The 22,331-nt window shown below is 37.2% G+C and overlaps 1 protein-coding gene across 2 annotated transcripts; it reads right to left on the bottom strand.

The window, feature by feature from the left end:
- Positions 1 to 7,762: 7,762 nt before the first annotated feature.
- On the bottom strand, positions 7,763 to 22,286 carry MFAP3 (microfibril associated protein 3). 2 transcript variants are annotated; one of them, XM_007434498.4, is made up of 3 exons: positions 22,241 to 22,286; positions 13,349 to 13,762; positions 7,763 to 12,199 (listed from the first exon to the last, which is right to left on the bottom strand). In XM_007434498.4, exons 2-3 carry the CDS (start codon positions 13,629 to 13,631, stop codon positions 11,448 to 11,450), a joined length of 1,035 nt encoding a protein of 344 aa, XP_007434560.1. In that variant the 5' UTR covers positions 13,632 to 13,762; positions 22,241 to 22,286; the 3' UTR covers positions 7,763 to 11,447. The 2 variants fall into 2 exon arrangements, with proteins under 2 accessions (XP_007434560.1, XP_025026472.1); XM_025170704.2 differs by lacking the exon at positions 22,241 to 22,286 and adding an exon at positions 19,337 to 19,399.
- Positions 22,287 to 22,331: the final 45 nt, after the last annotated feature.

The following is a 22,331-nucleotide window of genomic DNA, read 5'->3' as shown; positions in this document are numbered from 1 at the left end:
GAGTTATCCCATAATATTCAGTGTATTGCTGTGATCTCTTGATGCTTAAAGCGACATAAGTATATGTGTCTGCATTCTTGACAGTTTGCACAGTAGACTGTTTTTCTCATAACTGAATCTTCATTTTTGCTGTAAAGAGCTAACTTCAGCACTGTGATGGGGCTTAGAAAGGCAGAGCTGTTTTTATTTTGCCATCCCATATCATACCCCGCTGGCTCAGCACCTCTCTGAAGAATACTTTGATGAACCCCACCTTGAGGGCCCCTTAAAGAGAAACTTTTCATTCACATGCCTTCCAGCTTGAGCATATAGCTCTGCATTCAGCTTTTAAATATTTTTATGCTGAACTTATCCTCAAAAATAAAATGCAAATATATAAAACTGGAATAAAGGCCCAACACAACCTCAATATTGGAAAACATAGCAATAACAGTGATTAGTTTCTGATAAATAATTTATGGGGTGGGAGGAGGATGGATAATACATTTCATTAGGCAAATAATAGCACAATTGATTCATGAAGCCTGAGTCCTCAACCTTTCTGGGCCAGTGGAGACATTTGGAATGCTGAGATCATGTTACCAGCCCATTCACAAAATGGTTGCCATGATGGGTATGGCCAATTCCACTAGTCAAACAATGCATTAGAGTGCTCTTCTACTTCCTAAGAATGCCTCTAGCATCCAGGCATTGTTTGGAACACAAGTTATAACTGAGGCACGTGCTTTACTTTGTAGCTATTAGCTTTCCATTTGTTTTTTAAATTAAAAGCATCTTTAAAAAATAATACGGAGCAGGAAGTTTGGCAGTTGCCCCTCCTTACCAAAAAGTGTTGGAGATCTGCTGTCATCCCAGGTGGCATTCTAGGGACTTAGGACAGAGCATAAATCTTTTGAATTTGTGGTGCTGATCCACTTCATTATATAATAAGCATTGGGTATACAATAAATAAATTGAATAAAAATAGGAAGGAACATGAGCAATTTATTAAATCCTTATTGCCCAATCTTGTTCCTTCCTTCAGCCATGCTGGTTGGAAATTATGGGAAATGAAGTCCAAGTCCTCTCGGACCAAGCTTTGCCAGGCTGATTGACACAAAGATGTATGTGGGATGCTAGATTATGCTTGTAGGTCTATTGGTAAATTATAGTCCCATGTTAATGCGGAAGACAGTATTGTTAGGTCAGGGATATAGAGGGGATGCTGGGGAAGGTTAAGTCTGAAGTAAGAGCTCTGGATGTCCTCTAATGATTAGCTGCATCTGGTGCTTTTATGGGAAGAGCTACAGATTTATAATGAACAACATCCTGACCTTCCCCACCCCCACCAAAAGACCTTTCTGAGATTGTGCTAGGAGGAGGAGGAAGTGAAAAATTCATGTTGATGTCCTTAGGACCACACACATTTTTTCAGTTTATAGTGAAAAAGAACAAAAGTAAGGGAAATTGAAGGGCATGTTTTTTTCCTAAATGCCATCAGCTGCATATTATTTAAGTAAATATCAGTGTTGATCCCCAATTCACATTTTGCATGGAGGAAGGCATCATAAGAAATCAAACACTTGAGTTTTAATTTCCTACATCAATATGTTTCACTCAGCTTGATGAATGTTCATCTATTTATGCTGTGGTGTTCTTGAAATCAAATTCCGTAAGTGGGTCTAAATTGGATTTCTTCACTCCTTTTACTGTAAGGCAAGTGCTTAATGTCAGATGAATCAAGAGGAAATGTCTAAAAGAAGGCAATGCAAATGCCTATAGCTATGAAATAATTAGAGAATTAACAGCAGCTTCCTGTTATTTAAAAGCTACCGTGAGCAAAGAAGTAATCTATCCTACTTGGTTTATCCTATCAATTACACATTTTATATTAAAGTGGAAATTAAGGTCAGGGGGGAAAAAAGAGATTCTGAATCTGGCCAGGCTACTTTGAGCATTTTCAGTAAAATAAGGGTTGTACCCAGAGAACAAATGTGTAATGTAACCCTAGGGTTATTTATTCCAAATTAAGCCCTATTGAATTCAATACAGTTTACACTCTAGCAAATACAATTTGGATTGCGATGAGGGTTCATTTTTCTCCCAAAATAGCCATGCATGAAATAAATGACAAATATTCACTGATTCATTTATTGTAAACATTTTAGTATGATGATTTCCAAATTGGCATGAAGTAGAAGCAGTTCCATGCAAAGATAAAATACAGTGCAGTTAAAATAATTAGGAAAAAAAACATACAGGAATATCAGTGGAATAAAAATTATGTGTAATAATTCATTGGAAACAGTTGTTGAATGCTCTAAATTAGATGTTCAAATATAGGACAACATGGAATAAGGAATTAGGTTCCAGTAGATATATGTCACTAGAAGACATGTTGGCATTTATATTCACATTTCTATCGATTCCAAATTTGGATGCATTCAGCAAAATATTATTGCATGAATATTGAGTATCTATGTGCCTTTTCATGGAGGGCTCAGTTAAATGCTGGGGATATTTTGCTCTAACTACATCGCTGCAATGAAGTTGACTGGATCATATGATGTGATCATGTGCTATTGTGGGTTCCTTTGGAGCTGAAATCATTTCAGGTGATTATATTATTCTGGAAGACTCATTGATCTTTATAGATGCTGACAAGCTCTATGCCAATAGTTTGGGAGTTAAGAGGACAATAGGAATGGATAATGCTCATATCTGTGACTACAAAGAAATTGATACTATAAGGCAGGAATGGCACCAGCTTTGGGTCAGTTATGCAATGCATGGAAGAATTCACTTCTCTTTCTATATTTGAATAAATATTTTATATAGGGAACCCCGTTTGGGGAGAAATTTGCTCAAACCCAAAGTATAGTAATTGCCTCTTTCACATGACTGCAGGACTATTTCCAGGTCTCTACGAAAGATGGTCAGGCTATCTAACTGAGTAAGATAGGAGAGAGAGATTGGTATTTTCTTTCAGAACCCCCTATTGTTCTTCTCCTGGCCATCTCTTCCAGTGACAGAAACCCCACTCCTCCCAAGGGAGACCACAACTTTAGTGATAGGTATCTAGGGCTCTGTTTTTATGTTTTGCTCTGGCTCTTTCATTGGCCATTTCTGCAACATTCCTAAAGGTTCCAGTAATCCTTTGCACTCACAATTTGATGAGAGCCACCCGTTAATCTACAACTTCCAAGGAAGGATTTCTGCTCATATAACCTTACCTGGATAAGGAATCACACAAACATGGGTCTAAGTGTAGGCCTGCTTAATGAAATAAGCTTTTTCAGTTCCAGTAGTAACTGGATAATCGACAAATTCCAAATTTAGGTTTTAAGAAAACTATTTTTCAACCCCTCCAAATTTTGCAATGCAGTTAATTTAAAGTACTATATATTTTAGGACAAAATACATTAATCCAGGGGTTCTCAAACTTGTGAATTTGTGTAATTCCCCCTCCACCATAAAACTAATAATAATTTCATTAGCATTAGGGCTGGGCAACAAGTAAATATACCACTTATTTTTATTAATTACATTTTAATCTATTTCTCCAAATAAAGCAATGCTAGAATTTTCGGGGGGGGGTGCCTTCAAGTCAGTCGTAATTCCTAACAACTGGCTGGACAAGTCCAGAGTTTTCTTGGCAACATTTTTAGAAGTGGTTTGCCATTTCTTTCTTCTTAGGGCAGAGAGAAATAACTGGCCCAAAGTCACCCAGCTGGCTTTGTGCCTAAGGCAGGACTAGAACTCATAGTCATCTGGTTTCTAGATTGGTGCCTTCAAGGACTACACCAAACTGGGTCTCACTAAAGTCTTATAATGTTATAAAATAAAACTATTTCACTGGGGAAAAAAAACAAAGAAATCACATTTCAAACATACTTCTTAAATAGGAGCTTGGTTATTTTTGCACAGCAGTTAGAAGCCAGAACACTGTTCCATTCACGTAGCATAAAGTCCCCCCTTTCTTTATGGTGTGCAATTATTTTTACTTGCCAAAGTCAGGAATATTTTTTTAAATCTGGGCATCAGACATAACACTGTTCCTTGGCTTAAGTCAGCTTCTCTTAAACTGCTCTTAAATTCCTGCTGTTTGCAAAACACAGGCAGGCTGTAAATTGTTTTTGGCACTCTCTCCCAATGCAGCTACACTGAGCACTCTCTCTCATTTCTAACCTGGTGCTTGATGCTTTTAAACCTCTCCCCCATTCTTGCAATTCCACTCTCACTGCAGTTTCACAGCCCTTCCTCCCTTTCCCTCAGTTTGTAATTCCTTCTGCAGAGAGAGAAACAGATCAGATGGTCAGAGGTTTGCATACTTCTCCTTTGAAAGACAAAGGCAAACTAAAAAAAACAGTAACACAAACACTCAGGCTTCAATCAGGGCTCTGGAAACATTGCTTTGAATTCATCATATTTTTGCGTCAAACTGGGTAAGTTCCCTTGAGCTGATTTGCCAGAAAAGCCCACTCATGTATACCTCCCATCCATTATCTTGTGACTATGGGATGGGGGTGGGGGAGTGGGGAGGAGGAGCCCATGTTGAAAATCACTGCAGTAATCTACATGCCATTGGAGAGAAATGAGAAAAGCAATTTCAAAGGGCACATATTTGAATTCCTGTGATTTTTAAAAGAAATGTGCCAATTCATAAGAAATGGAGACAGGATGTGAAATTGTCATGGACCATCAATAATCTAATCATCATCCTGAAATATATGTGATGCTCTAGCAAGTGATAAAAGGGGGAGGGAAGAGAGAGGAAGGGAAGAAATAGTTATAGACCAAAAGTGGTTTCTAGTTTTTCCTTTTTCCACAAAAGAAATGTTTGAGTTTAGCTTTTTAAAAAGTGTTCTGGTCACAAGTCTGATTGCTCCTTATTTAGGCTGGCACCTGAAAATATGAAAACAGCAAATATGTATATCATTCAGGCATGCTTACTGAGAGCCATGACTAGCTGCAGCTTCCTACTGAAGTGACAGTTCTAGATTTCCCTCTGCATCAGGTACGAAGTGACATAATTAATTTCTGGTTCAGATGCCCATATTTATGCATGCTTAATGGCTACTGAAATAGATGACTATAAGAGCACACGACTGGGCAGAGGATCACAGCCAAAGAGAACATATTCATCTTAACGTTTTGCAAATCCCACTCACTGCACAAGGACAGTTTGGCCAGAGTCTCACACAGAGGAAAATACATTGCCTAGAACTGGAAGCCAAGATTTTAATAGGAATCAAGGGGCCATTATATGCAAGCAAGCAAACAAACAAATGTTGAGCTAATATGTTAGTTCAGTTGCTCTTAGGCAGCAGTGCTGAAATTATGTGGTTGTTGAGTTATTCAACTGGCTTACCATGATACTGCAGATCCAATTACAGATCTGAAGCACTGCTATTTCTCTGTGATATCTTGCATGGATGGCTGATTAAATCCAAGGCCTTTTAATACTTTCAAAACTTCTGTGTTCCTATTGTGCTTTCAGAATGGCTGACTGTTCTGCATCCCTTTATATTCCATGCCTGTCTCACTCTTGACATCAGCAGGTGTTCTTCAGGCATTTCTCTCTTTTTAGCTTTTATGGCCTTTGTAGTTGCTATTTTATATATGCCAGCAGTTTTACTCACACCTGAAATGCTGCACAAATGGAAGAAAGGAGGGAGGGAGGAAGGGGAGGGAAGGCTAGCAAACAAGCCCAAAACAATAATTACTTTTACTTTTTGAAGTAAGTCCAGTGCTGCTGCCTTCAGCCTATTTATGTATGATGGAGTTTAGAAGTTGCCTTTTCTTTGAGGGCAGTCTCAAGCCCTAAGCCTCTTGAAATATAAGAGGGCAAAAGAAGCAGGTAGATTGCCAAAGTCAGTGCTGCAGTATGAAGATGTCAAGAATTGCTAATTTCCCACTATTCATGTCCATAGACCCTAAATTCCCCACCTGATAATCACACCAATTATCCATAATTCAGTCTGATCATTCTTAGCCAACATGGCCATTAGCTATAGTAGCTGTGAATAATAGGACTTATATTTCAATACATTTAGAGAGCACCAAGTTGGGGAAGACATTTCCACATAGGAGAGGTCTACCAATATTGCCACTCTTTTGCTACTGCTAGGTCTCTGAACAAGACTATAGTGAACTTAATCCCTATAGTTCAGGATATGTATCATTCTAACAGTAGATGTCTACTTATGTGCACCATCATTCACTAACAGCCCTCCTCTATGATGGTGACTTTGCCTGTCTTCTGCCATCTCCATTTCATTTTCCAGCTGTAGATGAAATGGAGCTGTCGAAAACTCCATGCATATCACCTGGGATGTGCTGCAAACCGCTTTTGTATAGACCAAATTGACAGGCTAAAGTCATATTGAATGTAACTATCAGAGCTTCCAATACAGAGTGTAGTACAGCTTTGTATAGCTGTGGTAAGCCTATGCCTGCATAAGAGGGGACCCATGGAAGGCATTCTAAACTTAGACCTGTCTGTTCATAGGAATCATAATTTTAAACCTTTAATCCAAAGGAGCTATGGCACTTGAATATCTCAAGCCTTTCCTCTGAAGAGTTCAGATTGGCATTTGTGGTATATGTTCTCCCCCCCCCCCGCCCTTTATCATCATCACCATCTGCTAAGAGGAAGAATATTACTTTTAAAATTTAATCACAGTTGTTCCTGAACAAACTGCTTTACTCTGCTTTTCAGTTAGATTGTAACATCTCTTTCCTCTACACCCTATTTTTACAGAATCGTTTTACAAATACTAAAAAATCCAAGAAATAAGGTCCATTACAAACTATAATGAAAAGTAAGTCAACCAATCTAAGCCCAAATCGTAATCTTTTGAACATATAGTAGACTTGAATGTTTATTTGCCCAGTTAAGTGAAATAGTTCAAGGTTGCTAGCTTTTTCAAATAGATACCTTCTGGCTTGACATTGTCTTCATGTTCTTCAAAACAACAGCTGCCTCTAGTGTTAAATGCATATAATTACAATGAGAAAAATCTTACATTTAAGGAAAGCAGAACTGAAAATGAATATATGACGATTACCATTTGTAATAAATAAGTCAGTAAAGGTCCATCACATTTTACTTTAGAAAAGCATAAGGCTGCATGACTCTACATTGACTCTTTATAATGTAATGGGTGATTCAGTCTAGTGTAGCTAAATGTAAGCCCCACAAAAATCAATGTAATCCAAATACTTAAGACTCTTCCAATATATAATGTGCAAATATCCAACAAAAGATATACATGAATGCTTTACAGAGATATTTTTCTTGTTTTTAATGGGGTTATGTGTTTAATGTTGCTAAGCCCACCTAATTTTCTTTTCATTTTGCTATTATGCATGAGTTGTGAATCTTCCCTATTATTAGTGTTATTAGTATTACATTCCTTCCACGGGCTTGTTTAGAAGCGTCAACTATTATCTAATTGTCCCCTTTTGGACTGCATTAGATGATCAAACAGTGTGAATAGAATGAAAGCAGATACGGTAACACTTTTTTAAAGTACCCATATATACTTGTGGATAAGCCCATCCTTGGATAAGCCAATCCTCAAATTTTTAAACAAAATACCATGAAAAATGTGCCACTTGCAGCTAAGTCAATTGTGAAAATTAAAATGTATATAAACTTCGAGGATCAGCTTATCTGCAGGTGCACATTTTTCATGGTATTTTGGTTAAAAATTTGAGGGTCGGCTTATCCAAAAGTATTTATTTATTTTGATAAAGATTCCTTCACTGAACTACCTTCCTCTTATTGCTGATTGTGCTGCATCTTGTTTTAGGAATTGGGAATATTAGGAACTGGGAATAACTAGGATCTTTCTAAATATTATGTAGTACTTAGCAAATTTAAGCTGAGGGCTAAGTATTATGAATGAAAAAGTAATGGAGATAGGGTAAAGCAAGGCAAGATTTTGCTAAAGAAATAAGTCTTGAAGAAAGAACCCATGAAAGATTTCACCTGAGAACTTATGGAGAGGCTGCCCAATGCATAGAACTGCAATGGCTTTCAAAACTGGAATAAGAAGACAAGGAGGCAACTGTGTGCTCATCAGTGATCAATATTCAGACTCAGCATAGGAGTATTATGTAAGAAGTGTGAAAATGAAAGGGAGGTTTAAGGCAGAGAAGCAGAGTAGCGACTTGAGATTTTGCTGTGATCCCTGAGAGGGAGATCATACAATGACTTTCTGCACAGTTATAATTGAAACTTTAGTTCAATATGTCTGGAAGATATCAGACAGAGGAACGCTGTATGATGATATTGGAATACTAGATGAATCAGAATGTTGGTGCTGCTATAGTTTCTATTTTTGCAGCTCTTTTGATACTGGGAGACTTCTCTATTGTTTTAATTAAAATTCAGACAAGCTATTTGTTCATCACTTTATGTACTTTAAATCTCTATTATCATATATACGTTTAATATTTCAAAAGCAGATTTATATGCCATGGATTCTCTTCATATTATTCTCTATGTAACCAGGTAGAAAATCAAAAAGCGATAACATGAATGAGAATGCATACATTACAGAAGACCAATTGGCAAAAATTGCAGAAGCCTACAACTACTTGTATACATAAAATAAATGAACACAAGGCTTTAAGGCATTAAAATACCATATGGGCAAATACAGCAATTTACAAATATGTAAAACCAGAAACACAATTCAGGCATTTAATAGTAGATTTTATTATATTGGAAAAAAGCACCATATTACTTTTATATAAAAGTATGAAATCTTATTCTGTTACAGAAACTGATGTGACAACTCCCAAACTACAAATGTGATGCTGAAACCATATTTTGGTGAGCAGAGTAGGTTTTCTAATATCTTTTACAAAACACTAGAGCTGAAGAAACAAGAAGACCACCTCATGTCTGATAACATAAATTAGTTCATACCCTCCCCTCCCCGCCCCCAATTGTGCACAGGCAGAATTGAACTTCCAATGGATGTTCCATAATAATAGCTTTATGGCTGGGCTCTTGCCATAATCTCTTGATTATTCACAGAGATGAAAATCTCTTGGCCATTTGAGAAGTCTTACATCATTTTTTCATAAGCTTACATCAATTTTTCAAACAAGTACACACCACAAGCAATATTTTATCCAAATATGTTCATAACACTACAGCAATATTTGATAAAGATCTCTGTTTAAAAAAAAACTATCCACACTCCACAATATTCACCATGCACGATTTTTACACCTAATCCATCTAAATTGATCGTTTGTCTCTGTCTTGCCTTTGTTTCACTAAACAAAGTGATGCAAATCAGGGTCCTCTGCTTTTCTAGGTTATATGTAAAAATGATTTACAGAAGGATACATAGAAATATCATCCTGCATTTACAAATACATCCCCCTGCCAAGCTAATGCCTGCACAATCTGTTTTGCTTCAGAAACAGAAACAAACATTAAGAAAATTAAGCTAAATATTGTGAGATGAATATTGTTTTCTTAAACAATCTATTAAACAGATGAGTGTTACTGCCAACAACTCCAATTTCCTAGGTGTCATTACTATTACAGCTTGCCAACCACTTCTGCTATAAACTTAATGATAGATTCCTTTAAAAATCACGTTTCTTCAACATTTGCTAGAGCAAGAGGGATTTCACATCTATCACAAATTTAGACTTACACTATCTTAACTTTCTGGATTATGGGTCACCTATATGTTTGGCTTGTCACATTTTTTTTCCAAGAAGGAAGGAAGGAAACTAAACAGATGTTTTAGAGCTCACCCCGCCCCCCAACATTACTTTATATGAACTGGGCCAATTCAGATGGCTGCAAGAGAAAGTAACAATCTTATTTCATTAGTAAATGTGACCTCATAGCATACAGACAGACCTGCATACAGTAGGAGGTGATGATAAAATGAATTGCACTACTTCAGATACGTAATAAGCTTTTCTGGAAAGGTTAAAAGATTCATGCAACGGTTTGTGGGGGGAACAACAGTCAACAACTGACCAAACTAGACCCTCACAGTTTAATTTTGAATTCACAAGGTGGGTGCCTGTTTTTTTTAAGGCGAGATTTAACTGTATTATTCCACATGTGTAGTCTGAAGCAGTAGGCAATTAATTACACCACTGTTGAACACGCGGCTTCAGCCAAACATCAGTATTAGAGAAAAGTTGCTCATTGTGGTATCATGTTGCCCTTTGAGGATTTATCACATTTTTCACAAGGGCCAGGTCAGATGTTACATACAGATAGCAATTCTCAACCTACTTTTCTAACTGTGCATCTTTTTGTCCCAAATTACCATCTACTCAAGTTGACAGTTTCCCCTGGGTGCTTTTCATTAAACACTTATAACTGCTATCAAATGACATTGCCCTCAACATTGGCCACTTAACATTAATGATAATAATTAAGAACATATTACCTGAGAAAAAAAGACTGACGTTATAAATGAGGTTACTGCAGACACTTCAAAATAGTCACTAGTACTGAAGCTGTCATTTCTATCATAGCAACACTGAGAACCTGATGACTCTGTCATTTCATCACTGCAATACCAGAAATGAAAGAATATTTCAAAAGATGACATTATGAACAACACTAAGAAAACAAGCATCATTTATTAAAATGCTTGGCAATTGGCAGAAAGTTTAAGTAGTCTGTCCTTGGCTGCAATGCAAAAGCTGTACCTGGGTTCCTATTTTCTAATGCAAATACTGCATAAGAACACAAATACGGACTTTTGAATCTCTGGGTATTTCATAGGTTTCTCACATAGTTTTCAACTGCAACAATCACATAGTCTCATTATAGGGTTTTTTAAATAAAATATCTTCCACATTACAATTTCTTGTACATTTGTGAATAGTGCCATCAATAAAATAACTGAGCACATACAAGAATTTAAGTTTCTGGGTTGACATGACAAAAACAATTCACATCAATGCATTATTTTGCTATAACTCAAGAACAGACAACCCACCAGCCTTAATTTTACAGTTTCTAATGGCAAGCAAAAGAAGTAAGGTGCACTGAAACTTTTTTAGGCTTAGCACACTGAAAATTGGGAAAAAATGTAATAAAGTCTCTGCTTATTTTCATGATATGAAAGATACCAGTGCCCCATTTGCTGCAATCTTTCTCTCACAAAAATAAAAACTGTACTACACCAGCCATCAAAAGTTTGTCCACTCAATACTATAACTGGAAATGATCAACAATTGGTAGAAAAGATTTCTGTTGCAAAATACTTCTAGGACTAGTTATAACATTCCTCCTAATAAGAATTTTAAAATAACTTCATCTAAGCTGATTTTCAAATTATCTAACAAAATTTAAAACAAAAAACAAACAGGGATCATGCATTTGTGACTGTGGTTGCATTTTCCCTTTTCTCTTTGAAAGCATTCTCAAAAATCAGGAGGAATCTCATTCAACTAGCTTTGCTATTCTACTTGGATTCAGCACAAGGACCATCCTCTGATGGTAGGGAGGGGACACTATCGTGAGAAACAGTATCAATGCTTTGTGCTTCTGACTGAAGATGGACTGATACCTCCACAGCTATTTCTTTGCCATGGTCATTCACAGAACCATCATCTGAATCTCCTGCTGGTGAATTACTGCGCTTTATTTCTGGGTTTAAGGGATAGAGTCCCCCTTGGGCACCAAGTGCCTGGGTCTGTTTAACTCCAACTTCATCAGGGTCGTCAACATGGACTGCTTCAAATATTTCTTCCATAAAGGCCCTGCAGTTAAGGATTAGAGGTGGTAGAGGGATACTCCTGGCAAGTTCTTCAATGTACCGGGCAAATTCCATAGTTTTAAACTGGGTGACTTTGGCCAGCTCTAGAGTTTTAGCAGAGGTAATAATAGGAATGCGTTTGGCTATTTCAAACGCCTTCTGTAGCTTCTCAGCCCCTTCAGTCCTGAAGAACTCATTGATGGCTTTCTCTGTCTTACGAAGATGGCTGCTCATCATGCACAGACGTGTAATATTCAGGATTAGGATGATAGTAAAAGCAACTAGGCAGACAATCATGTAATAAATGCCCATGTCTCCAGATGTGGAGACAACTCTGAGAGTGACTGAATAATAAGAAGTGCCATTTTCATTTGTGACAATGCAAGTATATCGTCCCCGATCACCAAAGATTACACTTGTGATATTAAGGATATTGTCAGAGATCACCAGCCTTCCATCTAAAGACACAAATAGAAAGGAATGTTAGTGTTGTAGGATCAAATTATGTTTTTATATTTTCTCAGGTTAGCGTGCACAAGAGATGGGGCCATTTCTTTTGTGGTTCCATCTCTCAATACATATATGCCCACAACTTCTGTTTAATTATTTATAAATAGGTTTTAAATACTCTTTTATTCTAATCTGTCTTTAATTGCTGGAGCTGTTCTGAATTTTAAAAACTGTTGTTCCTCATATTCTACAACAAACATAAATCACATGAAGTTTAGCAGGAAGAACTAAATATTCCAAACCAGATTTTCTACAATTCCCTTTTATTTTGGATTAATATTATCTATTTATTTTCCCTTTTATCCGTATCAAAATATTATCTAATTATGAATATTTTCACTGCAATTGTAGTTAAATCCTCCAGATAGTAAGAGCAGACAACAGCTGCTAACAGAAAGTGGACAGTTGGACAAAACATTTTAATGCCTGCATGCATTAAAGTTTCTAATTCAGAGAAAGGGACTTTCTCATCCAGAGTCCAATTAATAGTCAAAACAGTGATCTTTAAAAGATACATTAAATCAATGCAGCAACTTTGGTCTAAGCTTCTAATTGTCTTGAAAACTCTGTCTATGCAATATAACCTTAATTCCTACAGATGGAGTTCAAATAACTAGATTCAGGATCTGACTGGGGTTTCTTCCACTTGTTTTTCTCTACAGACACAACTCTGTTGCTGAAAATCCAATCTTCCTTGTAGTTGCTGTAAAATTCGGATGAACAGTCCTTTAAAGGGGACTGTCTCAGAAAATGCTACTGTTCAGAAAGGCATTCACAGATGTGCCTCCAGGTTCTTTTCATCCCCAAATTCCAAGTGATTATAGTGTTAAAGCAACTTGACTGAACGACCTATTTATTACAAGATGATTAAATAGATATAACTGGATTCTTAACTGTGCAAACAATAGTTGCCCAATGTTGTAATTTAAGAGAGATGTGTACTACATTTTAATATAGGTATCTTTAAGCTCTGTGATGGCATATCTGACATTTTTTTCGTCATGCTTTTTATGGAATGTGACAAAGAAGAAAACCTCAATGATAATTATATAGTGAGTCAAGCTTATTGTAACATTAGACAGACAGGTGTGTCTTACCTCTTCCACCTTGCTCCAGAAGATGCCCTTTTGAGTTGTACCACAGTATGGTGTCCTGCTGGCTAATGTTCAAATTACATTCAATGAAAGCACAGTTACCTTCTTTTGCTATGATATCCTGAGGAACAGGAGATTTTGTCAAGGCTTGAAAGATAGGGAGAAGTGATATGTTGAGAGGCAGGGACCTTGATCCCACTGTAAATGTCAGGTTGGAAGCAACATTTTCTTGAGCAAAAACACTAATATTAAGAACCAGAGTCAAAAGGCAGCAGCTGAACTTCATGGAAGCTTAAAATTAAGTGCTTCTTTCGTTGAACTTAACTACTGAAGAAAGTTAACACTGAAACAATACGCATTATGTTGATCACCAGAGAAGATATTGATTGATGCATCAACCATTGTCTTTGAAGATGCCTAAAAAGCAAGTACATGGAAAATCCAACTAAAATTCCTTCTGTTTGTGGAAGAATCAAAGTTTAGCAGCATTTTCTCTCACTGAAGATTATTTATTCTTAATACCCCATAATGGAGAGAAGCACCTCCAGAATTTTCTCAGTCTTTGAATCCTACACTTTTCCTAATATATATTGAACTATAAAATTACATTAGTAAAGCAAAATCCACAAGCTTCAATCATAAAATAGAGTTTTCAAACAGAACAGCTTATTAAAGTTAGTGAAGCCTAAAACATCTGGCAAATTTCTGTGATTTTTTCAGGTATGTTATATGAAACTTTATGACTGAAAAAATATATAGCTGTTCTACAGATTCAATCATTTCATCAATATTAAGGAATTTCTGTCCATAATTTAACTCAGGATTAGGAACATTTATATCCACTGAAATCAATGGCCCAAAGCACACCAAATTGTCTGGACTGTGACTCCATATTTTAATAAAGTAGCAAGAAAATGTCTTAATTTAGAAAAATCAAAGGATATGTACATACTCATACACACACATGTACATACAGTTTGAAAAATCAAAGGATATGTACATACTCATACACACACATGTACATACAGTGGGGCAAAAAAGTATTTAGTCAGCCACCAATTGTGCAAGTTCTCCCACTTAAAAAGATGAGAGAGGCCTGTAATTTTCATCATAGGTATACCTCAACTATGAGAGACAAAATGAGAAAAAAAATCCAGAAAATCACATTGTCTGATTTTTAAAGAATTTATTTGCAAATCATGGTGGAAAATAAGTACTTGGTCACCTACAAACAAGCAAGATGTCTGGCTCTCACAGACCTGTAACTACTTCTTTAAGAGGCTCCTCTGTCCTCCACTCGTAACCTGTAGTAATGGCACCTGTTTGACCTTGTTATCAGTATAAAAGACACCTGTCCACAACCTCAAACAGTCACACTCCAAACTCTACTATGGCCAAGACCAAAGAGCTGTTGAAGGACACCAGAAACAAAATTGTAGACCTGCACCAGGCTGGGAAGACTGAATCTGCAATAAGCAAGCAGCTTGGTGTGAAGAAATCAACTGTGGGAGCAATAATTAGAAAATGGAAGACATATAAGACCACTGATAATCTCCCTCGATCTGGGACTCCATGCAAGATCTCACCCCGTGGGGTCAAAATGATCACAAGAACGGTGAGCAAAAATCCCAGAACCACATGGGGGGACCTAGTGAATGACCTGCAGAGAGCTGGGACCAAAGTAACAAAGGCTACCATCAGTAACACACTACGCTGCCAGGGACTCAAATCCTGCAGTGCCAGATGTGTCCCCCTGCTTAAGCCAGTACATGTCCGGGCCTGTCTGAAGTTTGCTAGAGAGCATTTGGATGATCCAGAAGGGGATTGGGAGAATGTCATATGGTCAGATGAAACCAAAGTAGAATGTTTTGGTCTAAACTCAACTCGTTGTGTTTGGAGGAGAGAGAATGCTGAGTTGCATCCAAAGAACACCATACCTACTGTGAAGCATGGGGGTGGAAACATCATGCTTTGGGGCTGTTTTTCTGCAAAGGGACCAGGACGACTGATCCGTGCAAAGGAAAGAATGAATGGGGCCATGTATCGTGAGATTTTGAGTGAACACCTCCTTCCATCAGCAAGGGCATTGAAGATGAAACGTGGCTGGATCTTTCAGCATGACAATGATCCCAAACACACTGCCCGGGCAACAAAGGAGTGGCTTCGTAAGAAGCATTTCAAGGTCCTGGAGTGGCCTAGCCAGTCTCCAGATCTCAACCCCATGGAAAACCTTTGGAGGGAGTTGAAAGTCCGTGTTGCCCAGCGACAGCCCCAAAACATCACTGCTCTAGAGGAGATCTGCATGGAGGAATGGGCCAAAATACCAGCAACAGTGTGTGAAAACCTTGTGAAGACTTACAGAAAACGTTTGACCTCTGTCATTGCCAACAAAGGATATATAACAAAGTATTGAGATGAACTTTTGATATTGACCAAATACTTATTTTCCACCATGATTTGCAAATAAATTCTTTAAAAATCAGACAATGTGATTTTCTGGATTTTTTTTCTCATTTTGTCTCTCATAGTTGAGGTATACCTATGATGAAAATTACAGGCCTCTCTCATCTTTTTAAGTGGGAGAACTTGCACAATTGGTGGCTGACTAAATACTTTTTTGCCCCACTGTATGAAATAACATCTTGCACAATTAGTACTTTCTGTGACACAATTTTGCAAGCATAAATCGGCTTTGGACACTTTTTCTCAACTACCATAGGAAGATCTACCACCTCTTAGAAAGGAGATGGCAGCACAGTGTGTTCCAGGGAAAGTATTAGATAAAAAAAAAACTTTCTATTTTTTTGGCATAGTTCTAGAACAGGGGAATAAAACAGACTTGGAGTTGGATTAAAAAAAACAAATTCCATTAACAACAAAGCCTTTCCCCATTTTCCCTGCCTGGGCTTCCTTGGCAGTATATCTGCCATGACTTCTCCCCTGCTCAACTCCATAGAATGTTAACATATTCCTTAAATGTTTTGAGGAAAAAAATAACACAGCTCAAAAAATATAATACAAATATAGCTTTTAATTATATTTTATCATTTGCTAAATAGAAATGAAAGATAAGTTAACAGACCTGGTAACTGATCTCACTCTGAAATAACTGTAATAGTAAAAGGGGAAAGATTTATATGATCTGAAGAGAAACCAGATCTAACACTGGAAGAGGGATGCAGTTCTGACAATATCTTATTAGGAACATGGACTTGGAGTGCATGCAGCGATGTCAAAACTAACAGTATATATACACAATAGAAGTTTAACTAAATTTAAGCAAGAATGGTTCCCATAAATACAACACAATACACATCATGGCAAATATAATCACTTATAGTCTGGCTTCTAAGGAGGCTTAAATGTCTACAAAAATTCCAAATTGGCAGATGTATAAAAAGGGGAAAGTCAGAAACCCAATTGTTCTTTTTTTGTTTTCCTTTTCTCTACTTTTTAAAAAATTCTTCTTAAATTTGTTTTGTTTATTTTTCCTTTCATTAACATGTAAAATATATATGTATACTAAGTAACAAAACAGTGGAGACTTTAATAGTAAGTAATCGGTTTAAAAAACCGTTATCATACAACAAATACTTTGATGTGAGTCACAGTGGTTTTTTTCAAGGTTATACTCAACTTTGGATGAAAAAGCCAAATAATTTTATGCTTGTAATATTGACATTTTAAATTGTAATTAATATTGATGGAATACTTATTTTTTTTCTTCTCTATTTTCAATACTCTAAGCTATCTAAATAATAGAATGTCAATAATCTTTAATTATATTATATAAACATCAATGTACTGTAACAAAACAAAAAAAAACTAATATGGCTGTGCAAAGCATCTGAAAGAGGTGCTTTGCAAAGCGGGTTAGCATGATTAAGAACACCCTATTCTTGAGTCCTGATGAGTGGAGGAATATCACAATTATGTAATCAAAATGATTACACAAATGTGGAGGTGTATCAACAGAAAAATTCAACGTGTTTCTTACTGAAGCAATTGATACAGCTGGAAATGCACATATCAGTATTTACGGGTAGCAATAAAAGCTCTAACAAAAAATCAAAAGAATTTTGCAAAATAAGAAGATATTAAAAGAAAGTGAATTAATCCCCAAATTAGTAGCATACAGTTGCAATGCTCATTTAGTGCACTTTCTGGCAAAATACTTCACTGCTCCAGAAAGGAAGGCTAATGTAGTACACACTGAAATGTGCAATAATCTCTTTACAGCATCTGCTTTAAAGAAAGCAGGGGAACCATATTAACTCTCCCACAAAATGTCTAATGGAACACATTAGTGACTTGTTTCAGTGCTATATCACAAATTGACCTATTCTGATGGCAATTTCTAAAAATCGTGAAGAAGTTGATGCAACTATTGGGGCCAAAGTTCTCAGTTACTGGGCTAAAAAGAAACATTGAATTTCTGATATCTATCCTCAAGCCTATTTCTGTGCAGAATAACCAGTATTTCTGATGCTACCATCTCTAGTGACATTTTCCTGACAATATTCTCAGCAGCGGGTCAGTCCTTTTCTCATATGATGCTGGAGTTACTAATTTTAAGAACTATCAGTATTTCATAAACTTCTCCCCCAGAGTTTTTACTGATATTATTTTCGTAAAACATCATAGAATCTATCAGAGGTGATATTTAGTCCCTTATTTATAACTGAGAAAATATCCAGTTTTCAAAAGCTTGAGATAATTACATGTAGCAATTGCATATGCTCCTAAGTTACAGGACAGAGTTTGCATAATACACAGCAGTAGTTCTGAATGTCATTGAATTTTGCAATTAAATCCTTTCATGTTTTATCTATTAAACTGCTCACCTTGGCTTTTCATTCAAATCCATTTGTAGAAAGAACAAACATTTTCCTGAACTTTGGAGGTAAAAGGATATTACATTTTTATGACGGAGTTATTATACATAAAACAACTACTAAAGATGAGATGGAAAAATGAAAAGACATAATGTCCTATATCCAAGAAAAAAAATCCATAAGTATCACAAAAACATGAGGAACCTCCAACCCCTAGGCCAAATATAACCATTTCAGGATTCTTATCTAGTCTACCAGATTCATGCTCAGACTTCTTCCTTCATCTAGGCAATCTCCTTAGCATTTATCAAGCATGTTTTCTTTCTTATGGCCTAGAGTGTAATTTTTTTTTGTCTCCAATTAGGAACAAGTCCTAGATAAGAGCTTATATAGCAATGCTTGAGCCAGCCACCACTAAAATCACTATATGAGGTAGGACTAGAGCTTGAGAAGGGAAGAAAGGGCTAATTTCCATTCCCAATGCTGTGACCTCCTTCAAAAGTAACCACTTCCTTGCATGACAAACAGGCTTTTATGTACTCTCCACTAAAGTAAATGCAGTCTATTTTAAAACCTAATTTAAAATCCACACATCTTATATAGTATTTTGTCATTGTTCACTGACTTCTGACTCTTCATGACCATATGGACATCATGCTGCCATGATTATCAGTAACTGCATTCTAGAGTTCTTGTAAGCATATGCTTGTGCCATCAGAGATAATACCTAATGTCTTCTGTTAACCTTTTTTATTACCTTTGATCTTTCCAATGATTCTTGACTTCACATGTATAAGTTAAATAAATAGACAGTATATAGCCGTGGCATATTCCTTTCTTAATTCTGAACTGTTTACACCCACATTAAAAGCTATCCACAAGTTGTGGTCTGTACTATCAAGTATTCCTCAGCATTTTTTGCTATCAGGATCTTTCCCAGTGCCTTGATCAATGCTGTTTTCCATATCTGCTTACTGCATCCTTCACTATTACATCATTTTGTAAGATAAAACAGTTTTGCTGGTATTTCATCAACTCCTGAGGTTTTATTGTTAGCTATCTTTTCTAGGGCCCATTGAACTCCCCCATTCAGAATGCCTGGCTCTAGTTCATTGATTTGGAGATTTTTTTCTGGTTTTCTTCCAAATATTCATACCTTGTCTTCTTCTTCTTCTCCAGGAGATTATGACCACTTTTGCGTTAAAGATTCACTTAATATCTGCAAATTTTTAAAAACAGAACTTCTGAAAAGACAATATTTATGTTTATGGCTGACTGGAAACCCCATAGGGACTTTTTGTTTCTGTTACTCCAATTGCTATGCTAGAATTCCAGTCTCCTATAATTCATATGATAGCCTTTCCTTGGTGTTGTGTTAACAAAGTGTTACAAATTCAAAATCTGCTTCCCTTGCATCTGTGATTGGAACACAGACTTTGATTCCCATAATACTGATTCTCTCTCCTTGAATTCAAAGTGAAATCATTTGGTCATTTTCTAGGTAACATTCAAAAACTGACTTTGATCCTCTTTTATTTTGAAAGATGGCTACTCCATTTCTTTTTTGGCTTTTTTTGTCCATAATAGAAAATCTGATGGTCCTTTGATGTGAATTTCAGTACATTTCATTTCACTGATTCCCAGACTGTTAAAGTTTAGTCTTGATATACACTATCTACCCAAAATCAATTGATTCTTGACCAAAAGAGGTTTCCCAGTAATAAGCAGTTATTACTGAACATTAAGTTTCAACATTTAGCCTTTATACTAGGAGAAAAGCAAACAAGTATATGTACATATATCTAGTATGCCCAATTTCATTCATATCTGCATACTTAAGAATAAACAGACACAGTGCAAGATTTTTAGAATTATAAAAGTATAGAAGGAAACCTAGGCTAGAGTTTCTAAGTATTATCAATTTATTACTGTCTAAAAAGATCACAGAGAAACAAAATCCAGAATAGCTTAATATGATACCACAGTGGAGGGATACTACAAATATTGTTATAGGCAGTAAGGGACATGCTCAGTAGTTTCAATCTGCCCAACACTGTACGTGGGATACTTATTTCCTGGTTTAGCCCTCTATCCTGGGATTTCTGGTGGTCTCCCATCCAAATATTAATCAAGTCTGACTCTGGAGGACACACTGATTTAAAGGTCTATAAGTTCTCTTACATATACAGAACACTCCTATGTAAACATATCCATTATTTTTGTTCTGACAACAGGGAATTGTATGCAGAGTTTTATTTTTAAATGAAACTCCAATATTAAAACAGTTCTGAAATGTTGAATTTCATAGAAACATAGGATTGGTTGGTATCTTGGAGATCTTCTAATCTAACCTTCTACCCAGGCAGGAATCCTCAAACCATCCCAAACAAATGAAGACTTCCAGCGATGGAGCCCACATGATTTCAGAAGAGAGGCTGTTTTTCTGTTTAATAGCTTTTACATCAGGAAATTCCTCCTTATTTCAAATTCAGGTCTCTCTCTGTAAAGCTTCCAGTTACTGACTCTCATCCTCTAGCATTACAGAGAATAAATCCACACCCCCTTTTCTGTGACAGCTATTTAACCCAGCAATTTGCTGGATTTAAATTCCATAAAGGAAATCTTTAGATTAAAAAATGTCAGGAATCATAACTACAAGAAACAATGATCTTATCTATGGTAAGGAAATGTAAAATTGGCCTATACAGCCTGGCAAAACTTAGCACTTTCTGACCATATAACATAACATTATGGCAGCATGGAAAATTTGTTGGTATCTGATTGCTGGTAAGACTTAACTATGAACAATAATGTAAACATAAAATTATTTCTAATTTTATCATTATAGCTTATGGCTATGTGTTGGTGAACAACTGATATAAAGATAATGATTAATTGAAAAACATACTTTTCACTTAACCTTTGAATTAAATGAAAAATATCACTGAAGGTCACAAATAAGTGCATGAAGTAACCAGGAGTTGAGCCTGACTTTACATTTTACATCCCGCCTCCAAAAGCCTCTTAAGAATTACTAGCTACAATTACTAAGATTCTTATCTGCTTCACAACATCAGCTTACATCTTAACTAATGCAACTATTCTGGCAATACAACATAGCCAAACAACTCTGGAGTCTGATTCAGCAAAGATATCAGAGGGTACCCACATTTCATTTTACTGAAAAAATCCAGAGCTAGGCACAGACCATATTTAGGGGAAACAAGGTGTGTGTGTGGGGTGGTGGTGGTGGTGGAATAAGGATGCATATACTCCTGAAATCTCTGGTGTCCAATTTTTGGAATGCTTGTTTTCTCTATATAGACCCCTTCTCTGGACGTCCTTCTGAATTTATTCATTTATTTATTTGGGGTGGCTTCAAGCCACCTGGTGACTGCCTGGACAAGTCCCTGCGGTTTTCTTGGCAAGGTTTTTCGGAAGTGGTTTGCCATTGCCTCCTTCCTAGGGTGAGGGAGAGCGACTGACTCAAGATCACCCAGCTGGCTTCGTGCCTAAGGCGGGACTAGAATTCAGAGTCTCCCGGTTTCTGGCCTGATGCCTTACGCCAAACTGGCTCCATCCTTCTGAGTACTACTGTGATTATCGTTACTCCACCGAGAGGCAGGGTGTGGGTGCCTCAAGTTACAGCCGCCTGGAAAATCCTGGCATCTGTGGCCCCAGCTCATCCCGACAGCCACAGACCGAGGAAGACAGCCCCACGCTGTCCCCGCACAGGGGCGAGCTCCTTCTCCGGCCCTGCTGAGTGGGCTAGTACCGTATCTACACTCTCTCTCCGACACACGGGCGGGGCAGTAACAGCCTGGCCTGTGCCTCCACGGCGCAACTCCATCGCACTCCTGCGGGCAATTTTCCCACCAACACTGAGCTCCGCGGCGCAAAGGCTCCTATCACGACATCCTGACTGCGCCAATGACGTCATCCCTTCCCCTCACATCGCGCTTGATCGCCCCTGCCTACAGAGGGGCGTCGGCTTCTCTTCCCGGGCCCCACGCCCATTACTGCCCTCCAAAAGGCCCACCGCGAAGACAACTAGTCCTACCTCTCCAAGTACCAGCCGGTCGGTAACTTTTCCTGCAAATGCGTCACGTCCGGTAATGAAAAGAGCGAGTTTACTCGACTTCCGGGGCCGT

The sequence above is a fragment of the Python bivittatus genome, unplaced genomic scaffold (genome assembly GCF_059951505.1).
Source record: "Python bivittatus isolate LINGU-HERP-01145 unplaced genomic scaffold, Pbiv_v1 ctg000080_np1212, whole genome shotgun sequence".
NCBI lineage: Eukaryota > Metazoa > Chordata > Lepidosauria > Squamata > Pythonidae > Python > Python bivittatus.
This window is presented reverse-complemented; position numbering and strand designations above follow the sequence as displayed.

Bases quoted from the DNA above. Each gene is read 5' to 3' on its own strand.
- MFAP3 (XM_007434498.4), bottom strand. From the start codon at position 13,631: ATGAAGTTCAGCTGCTGCCTTTTGACTCTGGTTCTTAATATTAGTGTT. The intron at 12,200-13,348 runs GTAAGACACACC...TTGTGTCTTTAG, and splicing joins TCTGGAGCAAGGTGGAAGAG to ATGGAAGGCTGGTGATCTCT.